Raw genomic sequence first — 26,258 nt, forward strand, 5'->3', positions numbered from 1 at the left:
TACTACCTTTTCCTCATAATTATCCTGATTACATTCTTAACGATTGCATTTAAAATTATTTTATTTTATATATTAATTAATCTTATCATTATTCAAAGGGTTAGATTCCTCCCTATTTGCAACATAAAAATTTCTTAATCTCAGGCCGTCTCAATGCCTCTCACACACACAGACGCACACAGAGTCACAGAGTGATCATTTAGCCGGCATCTTAAAATAAATAAAATCATTGTCAAAGAAACAACAAAGTCACTCGAAAAAGGCCGCGTGGTCTGGCTGACGAGGATGCCTAGACAAAGCCAGGCTGACCTGGCAAAATGATTGGGTCCACATGTCGGACTCAAAATAGCCACTTGACGTGTCGTGGGCCCAAGATGTCCCCTCTCAACCCACAGTCGCTCAAACAAAAATATTTCCTGTGTCCGGTATGACCAGCCAGCCTCCGTCAGCGTCCGTCCAAGGTACGATTAGTCTGGCTCTTATACGCTACACCCGTGACGTAGAGCGTGAAGTGGCAACGGGAATTTCTTTTCGGATCCAAAATTTTTTTGCCTATAAATACCTCTCATCTCAGTGAACATAGAAACCACACCCCTTCTTACGACTACCTAGCTCTCTCTTTCTGAACCCAAAAAAACATAAAATCAAAATAAATAAATAAACCAAAATATCAATCTCTCTCTCTTTTTTAATTTTTAATCGATCATCAGTCCGCTTTGAGATTCGATCATGGCCGTTGATTCAGTGATTTCGTCTCCACTGGGTCCGCCTTCATCCGAGAAGGATGCATATGCTCTCCAGTTCATAAAGGAGATGACCAGCAACGCAGATGCTGTTCAGGAAAGAGTTCTGAGTGAGATACTGAGTCAGAACGCTGAGACTGAGTACCTTCAGCGTTTCGGACTCAACGGAGCTACTCATCGCGAAACTTTCAAGTCCAAAATCCCTGTCGTTACTTACGAGGATCTTCAGCCTGAGATCCAACGTATTGCTAATGGCGATCGCTCCCCCATCTTGTCCTCTCATCCCATCTCTGAGTTCCTCACCAGGTATTTTCTTTCTTTCTTTTTTTTTTTTTAATAGAATAATTCAAATCAACTCTCTCTGTTTTAGGCTTTGTTTAGAATTTTTTTATTTTTTTTTATTGATATAAAGATGTTGGATTTGCATGCAGTTCTGGAACTTCTGCAGGAGAAAGGAAATTGATGCCGACGATCGCTGAAGAAATGGACCGAAGACAGAAATTGTACAGCCTTCTTATGCCGGTTATGAACCTGTAAGTGTTCTATCAAAGTTCTGTTTAAAAAGAAATTAAACCCGAATTTTAATAAAATAATTCCTATATTTATTCTTTCAATACCTTTACATATAGGTATGTTCCGGGTTTAGACAAAGGGAAGGGACTCTACTTCTTGTTCGTGAAGAACTCAACCAAGACCCCAGGGGGTCTGTTGGCGCGGCCTGTGTTGACAAGCTACTACAACAGCAAACAATTCAAAACCAGACCTTATGATCCGTACAATGTGTACACCAGTCCCAACGAGGCCATCCTCTGCGTCGACTCGTTCCAGAGCATGTACACACAAATGCTTTGCGGGCTCATCATGCGCCAGGAAGTCCTCCGAGTCGGTGCGGTGTTCGCTTCCGGACTTCTTAGAGCCATTCGGTTCCTCCAACTCAACTGGAGAGAGTTGGCCCATGACATCTCAACCGGAACGCTAAGCCCTAAAATCACAGACGCTTCCATCCGAGAATGCATGTCCAAAGTTCTCAAACCCGATCCCGAGCTCGCCGATTTCATCATTCAAGAATGTTCGGATGAGAATTGGGAACGTATAATCCCAAGAATTTGGCCCAAGACCAAGTACCTCGATGTGATAGTTACAGGTGCAATGGCCCAGTACATTCCAACGCTTGATTTCTACAGCGGTGGGTTACCAAAGCCTTGTACCATGTACGCTTCGTCCGAGTGTTATTTCGGCCTAAACCTCAAACCAATGTGCAAACCTTCGGAGGTTTCATACACCATTATGCCCAACATGGGCTACTTCGAGTTCATGCCTCATGACCCTTGGGCTCTACCGCCGTCCCGAGACTCGCCTCCTCGGCTCGTCGACTTGGCCGATGTCGAAGTCGGTAAGGAATACGAGTTAGTGGTCTCCACGTATTCCGGACTTTGCAGATACCGAGTCGGCGATATTCTTCAAGTCACTGGGTTCTACAATTCGGCACCGCAATTTCGGTTCGTGAGGAGGAAAAATGTTTTGCTGAGCATAGAATCGGATAAGACCGATGAAGCCGAGCTGCAGAAAGCGATTGAGAACGCTTCGGTGCTGCTGAGGGAGTTTAATACCAGCGTGGTTGAGTATACGAGTTTTGCTGATACACGAACGATTCCAGGGCATTACGTGATTTATTGGGAATTGTTGGTGAGAGAGTCAGCGAACCCACCGACTGATGACGTGTTGAACAGGTGCTGCTTAGCGATGGAAGAGTCGCTAAACTCGGTTTACAGACAAAGCCGAGTGGCTGACAATTCGATAGGACCACTTGAGATAAGGGTGGTGAAAAACGGGACATTCGAGGAGCTGATGGACTATGCAATATCAAGAGGTGCCTCCATAAACCAGTATAAGGTGCCCAGGTGCGTGAATTCCACACCCATCACCGAACTGCTTGACGCAAGGGTTGCTTCGGTGCATTTCAGCCCATCGGCGCCGCATTGGACGCCAGAACGGCGTCGTTGAAAGAGCCAGGGGACAAAAAAGGAACCAAAAAAAAAAAAAAAAGAAGAATAAAAGCTGTGTTTGGCTACCAACCAAAACAACAAAAGGGCAAGCCTTTCTGTTTGTTAATGCTATAGCTTTTAAAAGTGTCTTTTTCTTTTTTCTGTCTTTTTTTATTTTTTTTTTTTTGGGGTTGCACTTAATATGGAGTGTGTGTCTGTGTCTGTATGTGAAATAAGTTCAAGTAATCTGGTATCCGCATGTTTGCTTGTCCATCGTGTCCATGTCTTTGCTTTCAGCTTTCTTGAAATTATTGAAAGAAATGACATCGACGACCACCCCCCCAACCAAAAAAACAAAAAGAAAAAAAGTGAGATGGAATTGTTAGCTCGCTTTGATTTTGTGGCAAGTATATAAATGTATTCGTGCTCCAAGGGTGTGTGTAATATTTGTTTGTTTAAAGATATGCGTAGGATTTATGCGCATGGATTTTAGTGCACGTACTATATATTCCTTTCTTCTGTTAACTAGGTTTTTGATTTTCTGGGATCTGTGTTAATTACTTAGTTACTTAATAACAGTGATAAATAATATATATATATATATACACACATACGATGAGAGAGAAAGAGAGGGAGATACAAAAAGCTGGGGAAAATGAATAATATATATATATATATACACACACAATGTGAGAGAGAGAAAGTGATGCAAAGAGCTGGGGAAAGGGGTTTGTTTAGTTTTTACTTTTCAGGTCCACTTTTTGTTTGGAAGCACGTCACGAGCTTTTTCATGGGTAGATGCTTGCCTTATACGTATATGCTGGATGGATCAACCATATTCTATCATGACGTTATGGATGCCACTCTTGATTTTTATATATATAGAAATCATTCATGGCTCCATTGGATAGCTTAAGACTGGGCACTTACCATCCTATTATCAGCAAAAAGCCATAATGGCATTTAACATAAACTATCGCATCATGTAGCCAATAAATAATTTATATTTCTTATTGATACCACCATACAAATATATATACATATATATATATATATATATAAATATATTTATATATATTTATATTTATATAATTTTGTTATAAATTATAAGTACATAATATGTATCATGTATGCATGCCTGATTACATATAATTCCATATGTTTTTTTACATGCAATCAGGTAAAGATTATATGTAATTTTACATGTATAGTTTGATATCAAATGCATGCATATATTTTATAGCAAAACTATATATATATATATATATATTTATATATATAAGAATTTTCAAGTTATAAACATATTAATAGAAAACCGTTAAGACTTCCTTTTTTATATTTTAAATTGCTTCAAGAGCTAAAATCTTAAATATATTTAAAACACATATAAATTAATACATGGATCGTTTTATCCTCTTAAGATTTTAAAATTTTAAGAAAATTATATAATCTGTTAATATTTTTTTAAATCATAACCCTTTAAGCAATAAAATGATTAATTATAAACATTCTAATGGTAGAACAATCAAAACATCTTAATAGGAGAATAATCATAACATCTGAATAGGAAAATGATTGTATGTATATATATATATATATATATATTTATGATTTGTTTATAATTGTGTCATTTTTACAATAAATTGAAGATATTATAAAATATTTATAGATACATCAAGCAATTTCCATGCAATAATTCGTGCGTTAACTATATGGATGATGGATAAGCCTAGCTATATACCCTATTAACTACTAAATTATTTGGCTAGAAAAATCTAAAAAAAAAAAATTACTTCTATATTTTTTAAAATATATATTATTTTATCGTTGTTGTTGTTGTTGTTTGTAAAAGTTAGGTATCCACTAACAAATAAAGTGCTAGTTTTTCAAAAGCCAAATGCCTCCTGGTCCAGGTATACCTCTTTTGAGGTACAAAGATATATATATATATATATATTTTTTTTTTTTTTTTCAGAAGTCAGTCGGTAGCTATAGAGGTAATGATGTTTTTCCTAGTGGAATTTAATTGCTGGCATACTAGAAAAATAAAGCATGCAATATGCATGCACTTGGTAGATTCCTTGCCTTTAATATCCTTACATATGGATTTTTGGAAGTATGTAACTTTTTCTTGTTCAACACAATTTTTCAAGGAGCTTTGTTTTGGCGGTTAATTTTCTTGCCTTATTAATGTTTTTGAAATAGTAGCTGGAAATTAGTCCTGCAATTTCCAGTGAAAATAATTTTGATTTTTTTTAATAAAATAAAAAAATGATTTAACCATTCATCTATCACATAATGGATGTTTTGCTAGTAATATATATATATATAGATAGATATAGTGAAGATGAAATTGGATATAATTTTTTTAAAAAAATTTTTGGATCGTATCAAAAATTGAAATTTAAAATTATTTTTATCAATTATAAAATATCAACAAAGTTCAATTTTTTTAAATAAAATTTTAGTATATCGAAAACCTATATTTCACTACTTATGTAATCTAAAAACAACAAAGGTTTGATGTGTATATATATATATATATATATGAACATGTAGATAATCAATGCATGCATCACAAACTTTATTATTTATAAGGAAAGAGAAAACGTCACTTTCTAGCACATAATTTTGTGTAAAGAGTTACAAAACTTTCCATGTTGGACTTTGAGGGAGATAGTTGTCATGGACTATGTTATGTTATGTTATGTTATCGATATTTTGGTACTATAGTTTAACTTTTGCAGGTGATTGCGGATTAGACAACTCCGTTAAAGCCAATGAGTCCTTTCTTCAATATGTATAAGTATTTTCCTTTTTTTTTTCCTTCTATTTTTTTTCTCATAAAATAAAAAAGATAGCAAAAGGTGTACATTTAAAAATAATAATTACATAGGAGCTCCTAAGATCTTTAGGGCCATGCTAGAGGACTTCGTTCATAACTTTAACATAGCTTGTATATCATTCAATCTAAAAAAAAAAAAAAACATAGCTTATATCTTTTGTTCAAGGAAAAAAGTTAAAAAAAGAAAAAGTAATTTAGTGTTTCAATTGCATACTTGTTGACCAAATTGAATTTAACGAAAGCTGCATAGCAATTAGTTTTTTTTTTTTTTTTTTTTTTAACACAGTGATTTTCCATCCCATTATCGGAACAAAAATATTTGTTACATGAAACTGCAATATGATAGATATCTATCTAAGTATTAAAATAGATATAATTATGAAATATATATAATAAAACAGAAAGTATCTTGTCTTGTGCGCTGGAATGTTTTGCTTCGATTCGATAACTAGCTCATTGTGCTAGACGAGCAATGCCCTATAGATACGTATAAGAAGTTTTCTCCTCGTACAGCTCAAGATAATTGAAATTTATATCTACGTAGAAAATAATAATGTCAAATATATCATCATATCTCTTTAATTTGTTTGATTTGCTTATAAATAATATTCTATTCATAATATATCGATGTGATAGGTCACACTTGTTCAAATCCAATAGTATTCATTTATTATTATTATTATTTTTTTTTTTTAGTGAAGTTGGCTTAATTAATAAAGGAGAAATTTATTATAAATAATTTTTTATGTTACATGAAAAATTGCTGAGACTACCGATAAAAGATTGAGAAATATTCTTTCTACTAACAGATTCCTCATAATGTAAATGGTCATTAATGCATGTCTACCCCAATTACGTAATTGTAATTGCATATAGTCTGAGTCACCAGCAACTTTGTTCCGAAATTCACCAAGTCATTGTGAGTTGTAAAAGCACATGGCCATGCCACGAACGTATTTTGTCTTATACAACCAAAAATGTGATAGACCACATCGTGAAAGTATTAAAACAAATTAACCAAAACTAAATAAAATTTAGTTAGAGAATATTAATTATCTTACCGGTAACAGTGACTTCTTGGAGCTGAGAAAAGATAAATCAAACTAAAATTGGAGAGATAAACCTATAAAAGCAAATTGAAAGGCTATACCTCTTTGTCAATGTCTCCTCCTAACAAAACAAATGTAAAACAATGATAATGACATGTAGAAGACAATGCAAATGGCAATATGTTAGAGCTTGATCATGCCTATACAACTCCTTTTCTTTTCTTCTTTTTCCCTTTTAAGGTATCCAAATATTTCATGATCAATATGGTTAGTAAATTTTTCATTAATTTAAATTATTTTTATGTTTAATGGTATTGATTTCTGTTAAACTGTTAGCATTTAACTAAGACTTATTGAATTGCTAACTGAACTGAACAACTTATATCTATGGCCTTCATGTGCAAGGATCTCAGTGCACATGCTAGCATTAATTGTGTGATAAGTTTGTTAATTTTTTACTTCCTTTTTTTTTTTTTTTTTTTTTACAAAAATATAATTTGCTGTTGTTTAAGTAGGATGTCATGGAATATCAGATTCTCTGTCTTTACTTGCATATTTTAAAGTGTTTCAGGTTTTCCTTTTGCTAAATATGACCTCAAAAAAAAAAAAAAAAATGCCTGACTCATGGGTACCAATCCCCAAGAGTGTATTAATGGGTCTTTCATATGGCAGCATAGCATGAGGCATTTAGTATATGGACTCATAATATGTGGATGGTTCCTTTCTGACTTCTAAAACATCATGACAGCCTTATTATTATTATTTTGTATTTATACTACTATCTTTATCAACTTTTTCCTCTTAAAATTATTGTTTTTATATTATTTATATGTATACATATCACGGAATATTGTTCAGCAATTGTCAGTATATATATTTGTACACATTGCAAAAAATTTCATTTCGTATATGCAAATTTTATATCTATAGAATAGAAATATATAAAGGAAAAGTGACTGATGGGATGTCATTTGTCATCAGGCTCAACCTTCAAGATTCAAGTGGTTATGTCATAAGGGTTTTCTTAGATGCAAACATTTTTTGACAGTCGGCAAGTAAACATGGTGCAGTTGTATGATGCAGGACAATCCCAGGAATATTGACTCAAAAACAAAAAAAAAAAAATGTTACACGTAACATCACCATTCACTTTTGGACAATAAAGATTAAAAACACACACACCCCCCCACACCCACAGAAATTTTATCCAAGTCTGATTTTTTTTCCTTTTTTTTTTCATTTATTCCACTGCAATAAAAAAGAAACAAAGAAAAAGTGAAAAAAAAAAGAAATGAGACATAAAAATTAATATTCCAGCCTTTTTCTCTTAATTGCACTACAGCGACATCACCCAATGCGACAATATTGGTCGGCGGCATAATTTTAAGTCCCATTGAACTGGATGCTGTTAAAAGTGATCAAGGAAAAACCTAATGTCTCTCTGAATGCTTCATTTATTGCTAAAAGCATACCTTTGTGTGTCACATTGTCTGCAGCTTAAACCCTAAACAGCAAACAAATTTAAAAAATCAAAGAAAAAAAAAAACTGTAATAATTTCATTTTGATTTCCCTCTATCAGGTTTGAACTGAAAGCGGAAAAAAAAAAAAAAAAAAAAAAAAAAAAAAAAAAAAAACCAGAGTTACAGAGAAAAGTACATGAAAGTATATTAATTTATATATAAAGATGGCCATTTAAGCTGCATGCTTGGTTAGTTTGGCTTAATTAAATATTTGATTAGGCGGCTGAGGCAACAAAAAAGAAGCTTTGGGTTGCATAGAAATAATGATTGTTATGTTCCCTCAATCTTAGACATTCTTTATCAAAATGAAAAGGCAAAATATCCAATCAAAATATAAATGTGAACAAGTAGCATTACAATACAAGGCCCCGATGATGCAGCGAAAAGCATGCCTTGTTAGATTTAGATACCATCATTATGTGGTTTAATGGGCACTAAGATCTATGATTACTTTGATGATAAACTGAAATGAATTGTATTTTAACATTTTGGATCTTGGAGTAGCGCCCTGTGTCCAAGTTGAACACAGTTATTTTTTCAATAAGCAATTAATCTAATAAATAAAAACAATAGCTAATTAATTCAAGAAAATATGCATATTTGGATATATTAATGTAGCTTAGTTATACAGTGGTTTAGTTGAGACATAAGAGCTTGCATCTGCTAGAGGCAACCATTTCTTATAAAAGCTTAAATATGTATTTATTTAGTTTTGAATTTAGGATTTCAAGATTTTTGGCTCCAAGAGTTGGATCATCATATTATTTATATTTTTATTAATAAAGTTGGATTAACATTTGTTTTATCCATTTGTTTTCTTTTTTGAATTTATAACAAATAAAAGAGGGAAAAAAGAAGTTAAAAATGAATCAAAATCTGTACATTAGATTGGATAGTAGATCTAGTTAATACGGATATTCCTAACTTTTCAACCTCCTAAAAAAACATTTTGATTTTTGAATGTGGACGGGACTTGATCAACTATATTAATAATCATGAAATATTAAACGTAAAACATTATAAAGGAACAACCAAAAATTATCATAAATGAAATTTTAAACTTCTTCATCTAAAATTTACTAATTTTCTGAAAATTTGTAGAAAATAACAATATATAGTGAAAGAGTTTGATTTCCCAAAGAGATTTTTAGCTCCAAGCCTGACTGAACCCAAAATTGAAAGTTCACACCTGTTGTAATTCTCATCCATCTGAATTGTGGAGGACTTTAAAAAAGGAATGTCGTTATATAGTTTAATGCTAAGCAATAATGATGCAATATTAAAATGTTGACTTACTTCTTCACGTATTTTAATCTTTAAATCCATACAAGATTTATAAATGAATTATTAAAAAAGAAAAAAAAAAACAAATAAACAAACAAAGTATTAAACTGAAGACTTCTCTGATAAAAAACAAGTTGTTTTATCTAAGGGATTTGAAATTTAGTTCAAAATTTATACCAAACAAAATGAGATCAAATCAATTTGGCTTTCTAAGTTTTCTTCGCCAAGTAAGCAATCTAGATTGTTCAGGAAGAGAAAATATGATGATAGAATTAAGGAAAATTTTTATCTAAAGTGTGCAGAAAACTTTTAAAGTTTGAAGAATCATTATTTATCTCCTTAAGGTTTTAATAATTATTATTTATCACTTTTGGAGTTGACTTTTTGACAAATTGATTTATGAAAAGTTTATCTTACCTTTATGTGTCAAACAAATATTACATTTTTATAATATTTATTTTATATTAATGTGTATTAAAAACATATATCATTTACTGTAGATTTCATTTATATAATTATAAACAACATAAATAAAACAGATAAATAAAAATTACATTTTTAATATACAATTGTATAAAAAGATCGTAAAAATAAAGTTTTGATATTTATTTTGAAACTAAGGATAAAATAGAATTTTTTTTGAATCAATCTAGTCCTAATCAACTCTAAAAATAATAAAATAATAATTTTTTCAAACTTTAAAGATGTAGGTGATGATTTTACAAACATTGTAAATGTTAATGATATTCGTCAAACCTTCTAGGTGCGGATGAAATTTACCTTTAAATTAAAGCAGTACTTTGTACGTAATTTCTTCGAATAGCAATAAAAAGTCGTTGATGTGTTTCCCTCTAGTCACAGACCCACATTTACTTTTTGGCAGAGGTAATATGTCTATATGATTTGTTTCTGAGTTAGCAAAAATATTGCTCTACTTTTTTTAAGTCTCCCATCATGCTTCCCTCTTTCTTTAAATTTTTTTTGTTGCTTTGCCACTTTAACTCCACGTACGTTTTATTTTCCAATCTTTATTATCTTTATTTCTCTTTCACATCAAAGACAAAATCCCCCTACTATTGTCTGTCTCCTTCTTTGCATAAATGTCATATGCTTTGCCTCCATGAATTGTATTTAGTCAATACTATTGAAAACTTTGTTAAGCTAGCTTTTCTTTTCCCAACAACAGATTATTGCTTGGGAAAAGATGCCCAATATCCTTCTACTGTTTCTTCCATCCAAAAAATAATTCGATTTTGTATTGGGTTATCAAAAACCAATTATTCTTTTGATCAGATATTAAAGCAGCACTGTACTTTTAACAATTATTTTGAAATGATTAAATGGAATAAAGCCTTGATCAATGAGATTAGGACAAGTCACACTAATTAACCCCTAATAGAATCGTTTATACTAGTCTTTGTCAGGCAGTGGCAAAACACAAAGCTTCATTCGATAATTTGAGTTTAAATTTCCCATTTTAATAAAAAAAATAAAAATAAAATCCTCTTTGCTAAATCAAAGCAGCTCGATCTCCGCTATCTCTCTTCTAACTAAGTCATTATTTAATAGGTAGCTATATGTATATATAATCATATTTTATAAAGCATATATATTATAATATCAAAATAATTAAACACTTAATAAATGAAGGTAAACTTTTTAATACCAATAAAATATATTATTATAAGGTGTGTAAATCATACTGGGTTTTTCTTTTAAAAAGAAAATTTATGCATTTTATTTTTTATCCTCGTTTAACATCATATAATACATCATATCATTATTAATTATGTATATATCATTATTAATTATATATTATAGATAAAACGAACTAGATAGTCTTTTAAATTAAAACTATATATATATATATATATATATATATACATATATGGTTGACGTAGTAGTATAATCATCGAGTATATATATAAGATAGACTTTGGGATGATTATTTTTTATCCAATCATGGAGGTGAGTGTTGGAGCATCTGATGAGATAGATCGATATTGGCGAGGCAATCAGTTACCCTTTTATCCACTTTTCTGAAAAATGGACTGATCAGCCACCCATGCTATCAAGTGTGGTTGCGTTTGGCAAGCAAGAAAGTATGCCTAAAGTGAGAATGTTAGCCGACTCAACTCAAACTGAACTGGACCGCAATCAAATGCCCATATATATACACACACTATTATACTAGCTATATAGGTCAATTTCACTTATAAAATAGATGCTCTGAACATTCCCAATAATATGGACCATAAAGCAACATCGTTTCCAATTTCGTGCAATAATCACAGACACCATTATTTCAACTTGTGCTCTTTTTTCAGGTGGAGATAGATTGGGATGTGCTCCCCTTTTATTTTCCTTTCATTTATTTATTTATTTATTTATTTTTGTTTTTTTGGTGAATGGGATGTACTCCCCTTTGTCCTTCTGGGTCTCACATGTCTGATACTAATTTACTTTAGTGCATCAAATAAAAATAAATAAATAAAAGGAAAAAAAAAAGTGTTTGTCTTTGAAACACATAAAATTATTCAATTTCATTAATCCTTTCAAATCTTGTTTGCTAATTTCTTTGTTTCTTCGTTTTTTTATGAACCCTGAGGGGGTGGACTCCCTTCAATGTTTATAGATATATATGTATTTCGCCCAGCAAATGATGTGACTTGAATTTTTTCTGCCCTTTTTCATTAAAGTCCAAATGTTAACACTTGGATAATTGCATTTGGTACTTGAAAGCTACGGGAGAGGAAAATACATATGCATATATTTATATTGGTTTTGTGGAAAAGTGCATACAAAAGTGCTTAACTTTTCTTTCTTTTATATGATCTCACCTCCAAAGTTCAAAAATAAAAATGGAAATAATTTTCCGGTGGCCTAAAGTTTACATTTGAGCCCAATTACTATTCTAGGTTGTGCTATACAGTTGATTGGAATAAGCCCAACTTGTACGGGACATAATGTATGCATTAGTGGTCCATAAGCTGCATCCAACAGGAGTGGGCTGGGTTTTTCTTATGTATGCTGTCAAATTGAATTACTAGAAGCTGTTAATATGTATTTTCTGGAGATGGGAACAACAAAATTTGTAAGTTGAATTATAAAAACAAAAAAGTTGCATAGGTAACTTGTTTGAATTTTTGTAATGTCACAGTCAAAGCAATCCAATTGTAAGTTTTCATTGACTGATGAGTGCTATATTAATAGCTTTAGAACAGTTTGGAAGGTAATGATCATTGGTATTAATCTTTTTCGTTAACGATTCTATCAATTTGGAGGTAAAAAATCTCCTTTAGGTTCAGATTTGAAAAGTCTAATGTGCAACTTAATGGGCTGGGTGTTTCTTATGTGTGGTGCTCCATAAAAGGCCTACTTCTAATTGAATTAATAGAAGTTGCCAATATGTATTTATTGGAGATGGTAACGAGAAAATAGTAAGTTGAATTATGAAAACAAGAAAGTAGGTTGACGACAAAAGTTAGATAGATAGCCTGTTTGAAGTTTTATAATGTTGCAGTCAAAGCAATCAAATTGTAAGTTTCCATTGATTGATGCTATGCAACAAGTGCTATAACGAGTAGTTTTAATCCAGTTTGGTTGGTAATGATTGTTGATATTAATATTTTTGTTAATGATTCTATTAATTTGGAGGTAAAAATTCTAGATTAGGTTCAAATTAAAAACTCTAATACATACAAATCCATCAATTCGGAAACAGAGAATTAATAGCCCCAAATATTTTTTTTGTCTGTCACTATCGGCTTCAGATGAAATTGAAGCACATATATATATGTCGAACAAAAAAAATTCAGGATCAGGAATTTTGGGCCCACCCCATGTACAAAATGACCTACCGTTCAAATAAGTGAGTGTTAGAGACTTCCATATTTCTAATGCCAATTTGCCTTCCAAACTCACCTAAAAGAATTGGTAGTTGAAACTAAGCACAGAGAGGAATGAACAACTACCATTCTATCTGCCATCCTCTTCCTTCTTTTTCAAGTGTCCCCCAAAAATCCTTAGCGCAATTTATTGTTGCTTTTTTTTTTTTTTTTTCCCCTGCCATTTACAGAACCTGCAACAATTTTGGTGTAGTTAGATTGCTACCAAATTTAGTAGGTAGAGAGACCAGTATTGCTAACCTTTAAACATGTTTATAAAGTTTTGTTAAACAATTTTTTTGTTCCATTCTCATTTCTTAATTGAGGTTGCTTCTTTTGCAGTGACGTGGTGAATATTGAGAGCTTTTCTCATTTTCTTTATTCCGTTTTTTAAATGTATTCGGATTAATTTAGTGTTTTCTTCATGGCTTCCTGGAAGAACATGGAATTGAGCATGAAATCGAAACCAAGGTATTTTTGAGGTAATGCAAAAGGCCTTTGTTCATTGGTTTTTAGATTTGGGATTTCAAATTTTGTTTTCTAGCTATGGTTAAGAGTCATTTAATATATTATTAATTACTTAGGATTTCAGAAACTACCTTCTGCATTCATATTTCACACCTGAATATTGGCATTTATATTTGTATGTGGGTTATAAGTTATACTGTATATCCGCTTTAATGAGATATCTAACGCTTTTTTGAGGAGATATGAAGCATCGTAAGCCTATTTAATGCATAGAACCTCGACCTTGGATGTAGCTGTGGCATTATTAATAATACAACTACTATTTTATACTTATCTTTTTGATCATTAATCAAACATGTTTGGCAGTAATATTTTGTTTAAAACATTTTATAATAAAATCCGTGTTGCTTTCATTCATATAATACCCCATAAAAGAAGTTATAGAAAAACAACTCATTTTTAATTAAAATACAAATTAAGAATATGACTTTAAATGGAGAGCATGTGACTCATAACTTCTTGCCCTCTTTTACTGTCTATGCCTGTTTCTTGGTATACCTGTTTTTCAAGCTTAAACTAAACTTCTGACTTTCATCAAACTGCAGTGAAAATAAAAGACAGAGCGAGACAGAGATGTCGCAGACACAGGCAATGTGTTCCTTATTAGGAGTGGACCATCGAAGATTTTTGACCAACTCTAACCCTTACAATATAAGTGGTACCTACGAAGTAAGCCATCAATCTCTATATCCTCCAGTCAATTTCACTCTGAACAATGAAATTTTAATTCCATGCCCCATTTTAAGTTCTTCCTAACCAATGACACAGGAAGATCTTGAAGAATGGTGCAGCAGGATCATTTTGATTGCCCATTTGGTTGCTTACATTGCAGTTTTATGTAAGTAGCTAATTATATACTTCTTTCTTCTTCTTTGTTTCAAAATTGATATCCATTAAGAACCATAAAATAACATTAATGCAGTTTTGGTAGCGATCATACTCTTTATGATACTCAAGTTTCTCAGCGACGTTAATTCAAGTCCAGGAGTAACTGAAACCGACCCTATAATGCCAAGGAAAACAATGCCACTAACATAAGGAACTTGCCCAAAAGATTTAGAATCGGGAAGTTGCAGTAATAGCAGTAGCAGCAATTACGCTTCGGAGGAGTTGTATGATGGAAAAATATGCATAATGATGAGCAGCGCAATTGTTTTTTTGTTCCTTGTGGCCACTGCGCTACCTGCTATGATTGTGCCAAAAGGTATTACATATAGGAATCAAAGAGTTTGGAAATTTTGTGTCCGATGGTGAATTATTAATTATAAGATGTAAATTTTGCTTCTTTTTCGTTTTTTTTTTTTTAATTTTTGGCAGGATTTTTGATGAGGAAACCAAGACTTGTCCAGTATGCAGAAGATGCATTGGCAAAGTAAGAAAGTTGTTTGCCGCATAAGATGGAGACCTCTAATGATGAATATGGTTACTCTCCTACTGTCCCTTGTGGGTTTCATCACAAAACCAAGGGTAACATAATAACTGTCTCAATCAGGCAATGTGGCTAATTTGGAGTCCTGTTTGCTGTATTATATTGAAAAATTGTACATTATTTTATTAATTTAGTTTTTTGGGTTAAAAAAGAAAGTGTCCATGTCATGTATTACTGGGTCCAAAAGAGATCTCAGCTAGAAGACCCATCGGGAAGATTGGACTATATAATTTTGGGCTACACGAAGAAAGAAAAACCTATACTTCCTATGTGCCATTGGGCCGCACCAATATTTAGAAACTTTTGGGTCTGACAAATTTTTGCTCAAATACTAGTCCATGTCAAGCCCAATGATTTTTCCAGAACTAGGAGAAAATCTATGTTACTTCCGACTATGAACTTCCACACCATCTAGGGTCTACTTTGTGGAGGCATCTATTTGGTAGCTGGCCTAGGTTCTGTTCTGTTCCGTCAAGGAAGAAATACATACTTTTCTTCGGATCTGAAGCCCTTTTTGTAGACCATTGAATGTACGCGAATCATCGAGTGCGAGTTTTTACGAGCCACAACACAATGCGTCATATGGCTTTTTTCCTCAGGTGATACAACATATTTCCTAACTAATCCATATCCTATTTTCTCCTTCTTTTACTTTCGGTGCTATTACTAAGACCAAGTTGTCCTTCTTGACAAAGGTTGACAAGGGACGTACGCTAGGTCCACCAACTTAGCTCTAATAATATTTTTATTAATTTTATTGTTCTTTTTTATTTTTTTAAATCAAATTTCCATTCAATAAAATGTTTAATTCGTTAATATATTGTCTATATTATAAAAATACAGGCTTATGGCATGTTTTTTAATTTTATTAAATTCTAACAAAATGTCAAATCTCTATTCTTACCAAACAACCAAACCAAATGGCCTACATTTCCAAAATCATGGTAAAAATGCAATGGATTTTGCACATATTTCAAGCCCCCGTGAACCTCACATATTGAGGCACATAAGCACACGATACCCTTTTATAAAAATGAAAGTGGGTTCTAGCACTGTCTTCAAAGCTAAGCTCCAAAAACCCAAAAAAAAGAAAAAACACATAAAGACGAAATGAAAGAGAAAAAGAAAAAGAAAAAGTTAAAAAGGCACTCCTTTCTATTTGTACTAGATATAATATTTAGCTAGGGAAACTTCAAATTTTGGAACGTTGAGAGCAATGGACACACAGGAGCGAAAAGGACAGGCACTAATATAGTAAAGAATGTTGGCCTCTTTATGCTACAGCATTACTGCTGAGGCCTAAAGTTTGCTTGCAATCTCCTCAATTTCATCTTTACTTGGGGAAGGTTCAATGTGGTGTGGCTATTTGGCTTCAGCATTATTTTTTATTATTATTATTATTATTATTTTTGACAAATGAGAAATAGACTATATTTTAATGAGATAGCAGACCAAAACCTACCATCAAAATATATGATACATCCTTAATTTTGCAAAACCAAAAAAGTCATGGAAAAAAAATGTTACAAAAGGGAACATATTGTGAAAGAACAAAATAATATATATTTGGAGATATTGTTATAGAGCAATATAAACTCTAATGAAAATTTTGGTTTATAAACCATTTTAATTTTATTCAACTAAAAGTCTAAAATAGTGTTAAGCTACCATCAAATGTATATTTTCTGAAAATATAAAATATTAAAAAAAAAAAAAACATCATTTAAACGGCTTTATTTTATTTATTCTTTTGCAGCTACAGTTGTCTTATTATATACGTTATATACATGGCCAATTATCTTATTATCCTATATGATGAAGAAGTTTATTTTCTTTTTAATGAAGAAAATTGTGAACTTTTGATTTTATTTTATTTATTCCTTCAATGTTCTACCCCCCAAAAAAAAAAAAAAAATCAAATTGCAGCTACAGTGTCTTATTATATAAGTTATATACATGGACAATTATCTTATTATCTTATATGATGAAGAAATTTGTTTTCTTTTTAATGAAAAAATTTGTGGACTCTTTGTTTTTTTTTTTTCTCCCTATCTGTCCTAGAAAATTGTGGACTTGCATGTAAAATGCCACTTTGCCATTAACATCGCCTTTAAAAGCCCCAAAATTCTTTTTGTTTTTGGTCCGAATATTATATATTCACATCGTGGAGTAATGTACGACTGTAACCAAAATAATACAAAAAGAAGAAAGTAAAAAAAGACAAAAGATTAATTAGTGGATTTGATATGACTTTGCATTTTGAAAGCAACGCACTGACTGTTTTTCTCCATTGATGTCCATTTGGGTCGGGTGGGTGACGATGTGTTTATACCCAGAGACTCTTTGCAATCAGCCATTACCATTTCCTAAAGCTCTATTTAGGCTAACACGCTTTTTAAGAGCGACAAGTTGATTTTAACACCTTTGGAAGGCGAGCCTTCTACGTTTCGGCTCCTTCACCAATCATTTTATGAAGATTATTTTTCATTTTGTAAAGTGTAATAAATAGATATGACTATTGTCCGAAAACTAAGAATGTATGATAACACTCCTGCTTTATAACCAACTCTTTTTTTTTTTTTTTCCCCATTTCAGCCAAAAAAAAATTAAAAACAAAAACATAAAACTATTTTCATTGTTACGTTAAGCCAAAAAAAAAAAAAACACTTTTTTCTTCCGTCAATTATGAAAAGATAAATATAAAAAATAGTTTCATCCAACAGTGAAGAACCGAATTAAAACTTTTTTCCCCTCTAATATCAATCATTTTACCAGTAAGTAAATGATTGGCGAATCACTTTACTTGCTGTTTGCGCTTCATTTTAAGGTAATAAACAGGATGATACAAAGATTTATATTATCATACGCCAGAAACAGACCAGTCCAAAATATGTCACCATGTGCATTAATACCAATAAATTCGTTCGATAGTAATGTTTGAACTCCCAGCCTCCCTCTCCTGGCATCAAATGCTCCATTAAGTCTAGGATTAATTCTTCCCAACCTTGTCAACTGCTTGGTTCCAAAATCTAGTACGAGATTGAGACATTGCAATATAAAAGGTTCATATATAGATGATATGGTATCATAATTTATATATAATTAAACACTTAGTAATTATTTTATAGGTTCAATATGCTTAGATTATTTATATGGGATTATAAGTTATTCTTAATCAACTACTTAGTAATTATTACATATGATAATTGAAAATGATACACCGTGATATATTGTACCGTTTATATTTAATATATTTCTCATACAAAAAGTATTTTGCATCTTATTTTTAAAAATATCTTAAACAATAAAATATTATCTTAAAATCCATGCTGATATGTTAATTATTGATTTGTTTATTCTATTGATTCATTTTCTCATATAAATTTTTAATTTTAAAAGCTTAAAAATAATTTAATTATAATTATTTAATAATTAGAAAGTCTAACATGTTATTAGAAAATATAACTGATTATGTGACATCACTTTAGCATAAACAGTAATTTAACATATTATAAGAATTTTGGATTTTGGGACCAAAAATCTTGTATTTGATCCTTGCTGCCTTCGATTGAATTGGCAATTGTGTTGAAATGTTGTTTGACATGTGTAAGATTCAATAAGAAGGTATATTGAGAATACGTTTGATATATGTAATGTGTTTTGCTTCTTTCATTTTTTTATTTCTTTTTTATTTTTAAAGAATCAAATAGTTTGTATTAAAGCATCAAAGAAGATACACAATGATCCAAAAAATCTCGCAGCCAAAAAAGTGCTTCTTCAAGCCAAATACAAACGTTAACTTTTGTAATAGAAAATCTAGTTTGTGAGAGCACGGCATTTGAAGAACGCTGAGCAAACACAAATGAAACCCAGGCAAGCTTTTAATTCCTGCTAAACAGATCTACTTCCTGCTAAACGGTATTTTTGGAATGAATGGTGATTTAACATGTATTTTATTTATAATACTTGTCATAGCGATAAAAAACAATACTAAAAAAAAAAAAATAGTATAATCATGATTTTATTGGATAATAATAATTATTTTTTTCTTAATTAAGTTAAATTCTTTATGCTTTCAATATAAAATAAAAATGCCAAACTACTCCATTGTTCTGTTTTTACCCAATTTAAAAAAAAAAATAAATAAATAAACCCTGTAACTGCTACATATCATACAAATTTTACTTCCTTCAAATTGGTGGTTACAACAAAATGGTGTTAAATAAAGGATAAGAATATCAAGTATAAAATAAGACGACAAGACTGTATAGATATATATATATGTTTGATTGTCAACTTATTAGTTTTATTTTTTGATGACTAAAACTTTAAATTAAATCTGTCTTTGTAAAGAGAATTTTCAAAACCGGACGAAGAAAATATCATTTGGAGTGAAATTTGACCTTTTCCTTTAGATTAATATTATCTTCTTTAATTTACCAATTGACAAACAATTCGTTATCACTTTCACTATCCTATGTCGTTTTGAGGCTGACTCACGTATTCAAAATTATAAATACAAATATATATATATGTTTATATATAAATATTAAAAAAAAAAAAATCCTATTATTCCGTTGGCCCACCAAGAAGTCACGGGGGGAGGGTGCTGCGAAATGTGCACGTGGCCTCGTAAATCGTGATGCTAAAAACAAATGGTGGAGACGAAGAAATACAATAAGCAATGTAAGCGAAGTGGCAGCACAGCGACTCGTGACGGCACGAGCCATACACCATAAAATCATCAGCTGCCCCGTTCCATCCACATACGTCCACCATCCGACGCTGCTCCCCCACGCTTTTGCTTTACGTAACCGTCAACTTTGAAAGCTCCCTCGCCTCCTGATCGATGCCACGTGGATTCGCTTTTTTTATTCCCGTACAGATGGTTTTCATGTCATCGTTGCCTCTATGTTTTAAACTTTTAATAGGCCACTAGAATATGGGGTCCACTTGTGGGGCCGCGGGGATGGTACAGTTATGAGTGTTTACCCAACTGAATTTTCAAGTTGCATGACATATTTACTCGAGTTATGTGAGAAAAAGCCTTTTTTTTTTTTTTTAGAAAATAAATAATAAAATAGGAAAAATAATGGGCAATGTCATGTCTAAGATTTTTTTCTTAATATTTTGTCTGGCCTTAATTATGAATTTGGAATTTTAGGATATATATATATATATATCCTTTGGTTTGAACAAATATATGTCCCTTCTTCTTTTACTATTAATTTTATTGAAAATGTGTTGCATAATTTAAATATATAATGCTAACGAATTATTGGTATGCCTGAGTATATGGTGAATTATATAATTCACAACATAACATCAAATAATGCCTTACATAAATTTCATCGTAAACAAAGATGAATGTTGTTTTTTTTTTTTTTTTAATCCATTTGATGTAATATATAAATATTTGTTCATTTTTATTTTTATTTATCATTTGCTTTTAATAGCTCTTGTGTAATATAAATCTGATACCCTATAGTTGTATTCTATAATAGCAAACATTCTAAATTTATAATTTTTTGAATAAAAAAGTTATAATTTTAAAATTATCAAAACTTTTTGAAAATGATATGGTTAGTGTTATAAATGTTTTTGGTCAAAAACAACTTTTATTATTTGCTTCTTAATTTATATTAATATATGTAAGCCATAGTTTTATTTGGGAAAAACATTTAAGAGTTAAATATTTAAAATTCTTAGCATCTTTTTATAATTTAATGGGATAAATTTTTTAATGTTGAAGTTTTGACCAAAAAGAATGTCTAAAATTCCTTTTACAAAGGGAAAAAAAAATGTATAAAATTTCTTAATTACCAAAAATAAAAAACACGACGGAACAGAACATAGTAAACTAAAAGAAGCATTCCTAACTTAAAAATAAAAAAAAAAAAAAAAAATCCTCAAAAAAATAAGTTGATATAAAAAGATGAAAGGCAGTCTCTTTCAGCCCTGTCACCTATCACAATACAATAATAATCAACATTTCAAGCAACACGTCAGGTGAGTTAAATTACAAAAACCACCTTCTATACTTTATTTTTAAACAGTTCCCTCTCTCTACGTGGCAGGCTATGAATCGTTAATAATAGAACAGAAATTGCCTTAAGAAAAAAAAAAAAAAAAAAAAAAAGACGCACAATATGAAAAGTGACAAAAAGAAAGGCCACAAAAAAAAAAAAAAAAAAAAAAAAAGAAAAAGGAAAAAGAGTGGGACTGGTAGTTTTACTTTTTCCGAGCTTCTTTCCTTTAACGATAAAGTTGCAGAGTCGGATGACAATAAAACCATAAGCAGAAGAAGCAGTAGTGAAACAACACCAACCAAATCAATCAAAAACTCAAATAGCACCAAAAAAATCATTTTACTCTAAGAGGGTTTTGAAGCGACCACTGGTGGGATTAGTTGACTCGCCCTCACTCGAATTTTCACTCACACGCCATGCCTCACCTCTTGCACGAACAGCCACTGTTAATCAATTCCGACGATGACCAGAGAGAGACCGCTTATGACTCGGACGAGAAGGTACACATCGTCGGCGTCGAAGAAACCGACGCCGATGATTACCGAACGCCGCCGTTTTCTTGGAAGAAGCTCTGGCTCTTCACGGGTCCTGGGTTCTTGATGAGCATCGCTTTCCTTGATCCTGGAAACCTGGAGGGTGATCTCCAATCAGGTGCCATTGCTGGGTACTCACTGTTGTGGCTGCTACTTTGGGCCACGGCTATGGGTCTCCTCGTTCAGCTTCTGTCGGCTCGGCTCGGCGTGGCTACTGGGCGCCACTTGGCCGAGCTTTGCAGGGATGAATACCCCAGATGGGCTCGATTGGTGCTGTGGGTTATGGCGGAGTTGGCTCTGATAGGTGCTGATATACAGGAGGTAATTGGGAGTGCTATTGCCCTTAAGATTTTGACTAATGGGATTTTGCCTCTTTGGGCTGGGGTTATCATAACGGCTTTGGATTGGTAATTTTAGCTTCTTCTCTTTTGTTTTTGTTTCCTTCTGATTCATATTAATTTTATCAATGTTGTTTTTTTTTTTTTTTTTTTTTTTTTTTGGTTTGTTTCTCACTTTCTTTCCTGTTTCTTTTTTATTTAGATTTCCGCTCTCTCTCTTTTTTTTTTTTTTTTGGGATCAAAGCCTGTGTCTGGTTGAACTTATGCTTAGACATAATCATTTTCTGTTTGATGTCTTTTGGGTTTTGACGTTGCTCTTTCACCGGAAATTTGCGGTTGAGCAATGGTTGTTTAAGAAAATTTTCATTTCAAGCCTTCTCTATGGGCTTCTTTTGTAAGACTGTGTTTGACCATGTTCTGAGTTTTGATAGGGGGTCTATATACTGTACTTGTGAAGTTCAGTGTTTCGCCCAATCGGTCAAATTTGTTTTTGAGTTTAGAGTCCATTCGAGAAAAGAAAGGAAAACATTATTTTATTATATTTGCTTAAAACATAATTAGGGGGGAAAAAAAAAAAAAGAAGGAAATAAAATATAAAAATTTCAAAAAAATGCGTTCTAAAGGTAAAATGGAAGTAATTGTTGAACTTTTTTTGAAAAATGGGTAGAAGATGAGTCTTCTGGTTTCTGGAAAATAAAACTCATATATACAATGAGATAATTGGAAATAAAAGTCAGCTAATCCTTTTGAAACCGGGGCATTTGTTTTTAGGATCAAAAACTAATATTCCAGATATTCGTAATATCTGTTTCTCCCCAAACATTTTCACACTATAAACCAAGATGCTGCTCTGTTTACTTAACATTTTGTCAGCATTGCTTTTGACGTTTTTTGAATCGCTTTGTTGCAGTTTTATCTTCCTGTTTCTTGAGAATTATGGTGTGAGGAAATTGGAAGCAGTTTTTGCAGTTCTAATTGCAATAATGGCAGTCTCATTTGCATGGATGTTTGGTGAAACTAAGCCTAATGGAACAGAACTTCTTTTAGGTAAACCATTGTACTACTTACCTTGGAATATTTGTTATCAAGTTTGAGCAATTTTGCCGAGTTTCTGGCCTAAAAGTAAAATTTATGGCCATTTTATGCTCTGAGTCTAATATTGTTTTAAAATGTATTCCCTTGGTAGGTATTTTGGTTCCAAAACTTAGCTCCAGAACAATAAGGCAGGCTGTTGGAGTTGTAGGTTGCATTATCATGCCTCACAATGTATTCCTGCACTCTGCTCTTGTACAATCAAGGGATATCGATAACACCAAGAGAGGCAGAGTCCAGGAAGCTCTAAATTACTATAGCATAGAGTCCACTCTTGCCCTAATAGTCTCCTTCATTATCAATTTATTTGTCACAACCGTTTTTGCCAAAGGGTTTTATGGTACAGAACTGGCTGATAGTATTGGCCTTGTGAATGCTGGGCAGTATCTTCAAGATAAATATGGGGGAGGGTTGTTTCCCATTTTATACATCTGGGGTATTGGGTTATTAGCAGCTGGCCAGAGTAGCACCATTACAGGAACTTATGCTGGGCAGTTTATCATGGGAGGTTTCCTAGATATGAGGTTGAAAAAATGGATGAGAGCATTGATCACTCGAAGCTTCGCAATTGTTCCAACTATAATTGTTGCTCTTGTGTTTGATACCTCGGAGTCCTCACTGGATATTTTGAACGAGTGGCTTAATGTGCTTCAGTCGATTCAAATCCCTTTTGCACTTATTCCCCTGCTTTGTTTGGTGTCAAAGGAGCAGGTGATGGGAACTTTCAGAATTGGCTCTATACTCAAGGTATGTAGTTATCTCTTTTATTCTGTATGTTGTAAAGCAGAGGATAACCTTTAAACATCATCCATTATCGTAATTTGATTGAAGTCAGGAACTTTCTTTTGCTATATGAGCTTGAAAATTAGATATTCTTTTTCATAGGATCCTGTTATATATTGTGAATATAGTTCATTCAAATGTATCTGTGAAGTCGCCATTGGCAATTTCATATGAAGTTCATTCAATTGAGTATGGTTGTTTTTTCTGCTCATGTTATCTATAACCATATTCATACCTTTTGGGTTGTACCAGTTCATCCATTTTATGCATCCAGATTTTGTCACCAGGTGGTTTGATATTATATATATATATATACATATACATATATATATATATATATATATATATATATACATACATACATATATATATATATATGAATATGTTTTTAAATACACAGTAGTGTTGGTTATACAATCCATGTTGTGATCTATGTTATAATTTTCGTTGCTCAAATTTCACCATGAAACAGAATTGTCATTTGGTCCTATATTTGTTGTAAACAATAGTGTTGAATTGGTATAGGGAATCAGTTTGGCATTAATAAATATTATTACTCCTAGATTTGTAGATTTACTGCCTTCGTATACATATGGCATTCAGGAAGCTTTTAGTTTATTATGAATTTCCTAAATTGTAAGTTGAAGTTATTAGTAATAGCCTAATAGGTATTCTGAGTGTCTTTGTCAAGAATCAGAAACTTGCACTGCATTTATTTATTTGACATCGAACATCCCAATACCAAGTTCGTCTATGATGTTGTAAGCAAAAATGTGCTGCAGAGGATAATCTTGTGTATCCCAGCGATTTTTCGCCCTCAAAGTTGCTGATTTCTTTGTGGCTATATTTTACACGCTTAGAAACAAATTGCCATTATTAGCAAAAATAAAAATCTGGCAGTCGTTCTCCCAGACTTTCAAGCTCTCTGTTAGTTCTTTCTAATGCTTGGATTGATGCTAGTTTTTGGCCCTTTTGTCTTTATCAGAAGAATCACTAAGAGCATACATACAAAAAACATAGGAAAGGTAAACATAGGAAAGGTGTTATTGATCTTTTCATCCTTAGGCACTAAATTTGACCATGTTACATCTTTATTACATGTCAGTCCTGTTTATCTAGATGTTAGGAAGATTTGTTTTTTGAGTATTTAAGGGTACTTGATTAATGTTTTATTCTGAGATTTCATGCTTCAGCTGTTAGTTTTTTTTTTTTTTTTTTTTTTTTTTTTTTTTTTTTCTTTTCTTTTCTTTTAAAATATATATATATATATATATATATAATAACTCGAAATTAAGTTTAATCATATAACAGCTGCATCTGACATACTAATTTTGTTTATGTGGTAATCAGGCAAAACCAATGCTTTAGTCACTCACCCTTTTTTCTTTGTTTCTACAACAGACAGTTTCCTGGATTGTGGCTGGCCTGGTGATGATCATCAACGGGTATCTTTTGGTTGATTTCTTTTCCACTGAAGCGCAAGGAGTGGTGTTTGGCAGTGTAGTCTGCGCTTTCACTGCTGCATATGTTGCATTCATAGTTTACCTTGTTTCTCGTGTCTTCAACTTTTCTTCAAACTGGTTCGGTCAGAAGAGGCCTACAGATGCAGTAAACTAAATTACCATCTTCATTGCCCTGTCCTGCTGCTAGAAAATCAAAACCTGCAGCATTAGCAATTGCCAACAGTTGAATGGCTGAACAGCGCAATTTTTAAGTGTACGGCTATATAGATCTATTTGTGTACAAAAGTGTAACTCACTAGTAAGATGTTGTTTCTGTATGGTAAAGAGCTCGTTTATTTGATTTCTGTTGTACATGGAGCCAAGGGAAACAAGGCTAGGAAGCAGTCTCTGTATGCTTTTGAAAACCTGATCGCATAATGCTGTAGCTACACTGATCGATTAGCAGCTAACAACATGATCAAAATTAACAATTTAGACTTGGGCAATATAAATTGGAATTTTTCTTCAATTCCATTTGGCATTTCAACTTATCTGTGTTTGAATAGTATGTATTTAGCATGGAATGGATAGAACATAAAATGAAGTACCATTTTTTTTTTTCTTTTTCTGAGACACACGTTTGTCTGTTTCAATTTTGAGACATATGTTAAATTAGGGGATGTGAGACTTTTTTATGCAGAAGGTTGATCATCAGTACTTAAGGTTTAACACTCGATCAGGTCATACCATTAAAGAAAAAAATAATAATA

At 32.1% G+C, this 26,258-nt stretch overlaps 2 protein-coding genes and 2 long non-coding RNA genes across 4 annotated transcripts; 3 read left to right on the forward strand and 1 right to left on the reverse strand.

Moving 5' to 3' along the window:
* The first annotated feature begins 145 nt into the window (after positions 1 to 145).
* On the forward strand, positions 146 to 3,253 carry LOC107434645 (probable indole-3-acetic acid-amido synthetase GH3.1). The gene is made up of 3 exons (XM_016046131.4): positions 146 to 1,049; positions 1,175 to 1,276; positions 1,373 to 3,253. The coding sequence occupies exons 1-3, from the start codon at positions 730 to 732 to the stop codon at positions 2,745 to 2,747; spliced, it is 1,797 nt and encodes a 598-aa protein (XP_015901617.2). The 5' UTR covers positions 146 to 729; the 3' UTR covers positions 2,748 to 3,253.
* On the reverse strand, positions 1,053 to 1,499 carry LOC132804557 (uncharacterized). Its single transcript, XR_009639767.1, has 2 exons — positions 1,361 to 1,499; positions 1,053 to 1,274 (listed from the first exon to the last, which is right to left on the reverse strand). It is a non-coding gene; the product is annotated as an uncharacterized LOC132804557 (long non-coding RNA).
* Positions 3,254 to 13,398: 10,145 nt separating the features above from the next.
* LOC107434660 (uncharacterized) lies at positions 13,399 to 16,028 on the forward strand. Its single transcript, XR_007242404.2, has 6 exons — positions 13,399 to 13,552; positions 13,657 to 13,796; positions 14,388 to 14,511; positions 14,611 to 14,680; positions 14,765 to 15,046; positions 15,160 to 16,028. It is a non-coding gene; the product is annotated as an uncharacterized LOC107434660 (long non-coding RNA).
* Positions 16,029 to 21,444: 5,416 nt separating this feature from the next.
* LOC107434671 (metal transporter Nramp3.2) lies at positions 21,445 to 26,017 on the forward strand. Its single transcript, XM_016046158.4, has 4 exons — positions 21,445 to 22,240; positions 23,082 to 23,218; positions 23,358 to 24,010; positions 25,448 to 26,017. The coding sequence occupies exons 1-4, from the start codon at positions 21,717 to 21,719 to the stop codon at positions 25,661 to 25,663; spliced, it is 1,530 nt and encodes a 509-aa protein (XP_015901644.2). The 5' UTR covers positions 21,445 to 21,716; the 3' UTR covers positions 25,664 to 26,017.
* Positions 26,018 to 26,258: the final 241 nt, after the last annotated feature.

This window comes from Ziziphus jujuba, chromosome 7, assembly GCF_031755915.1.
Source record: "Ziziphus jujuba cultivar Dongzao chromosome 7, ASM3175591v1".
Classification (NCBI taxonomy): Eukaryota; Viridiplantae; Streptophyta; class Magnoliopsida; order Rosales; family Rhamnaceae; genus Ziziphus; species Ziziphus jujuba.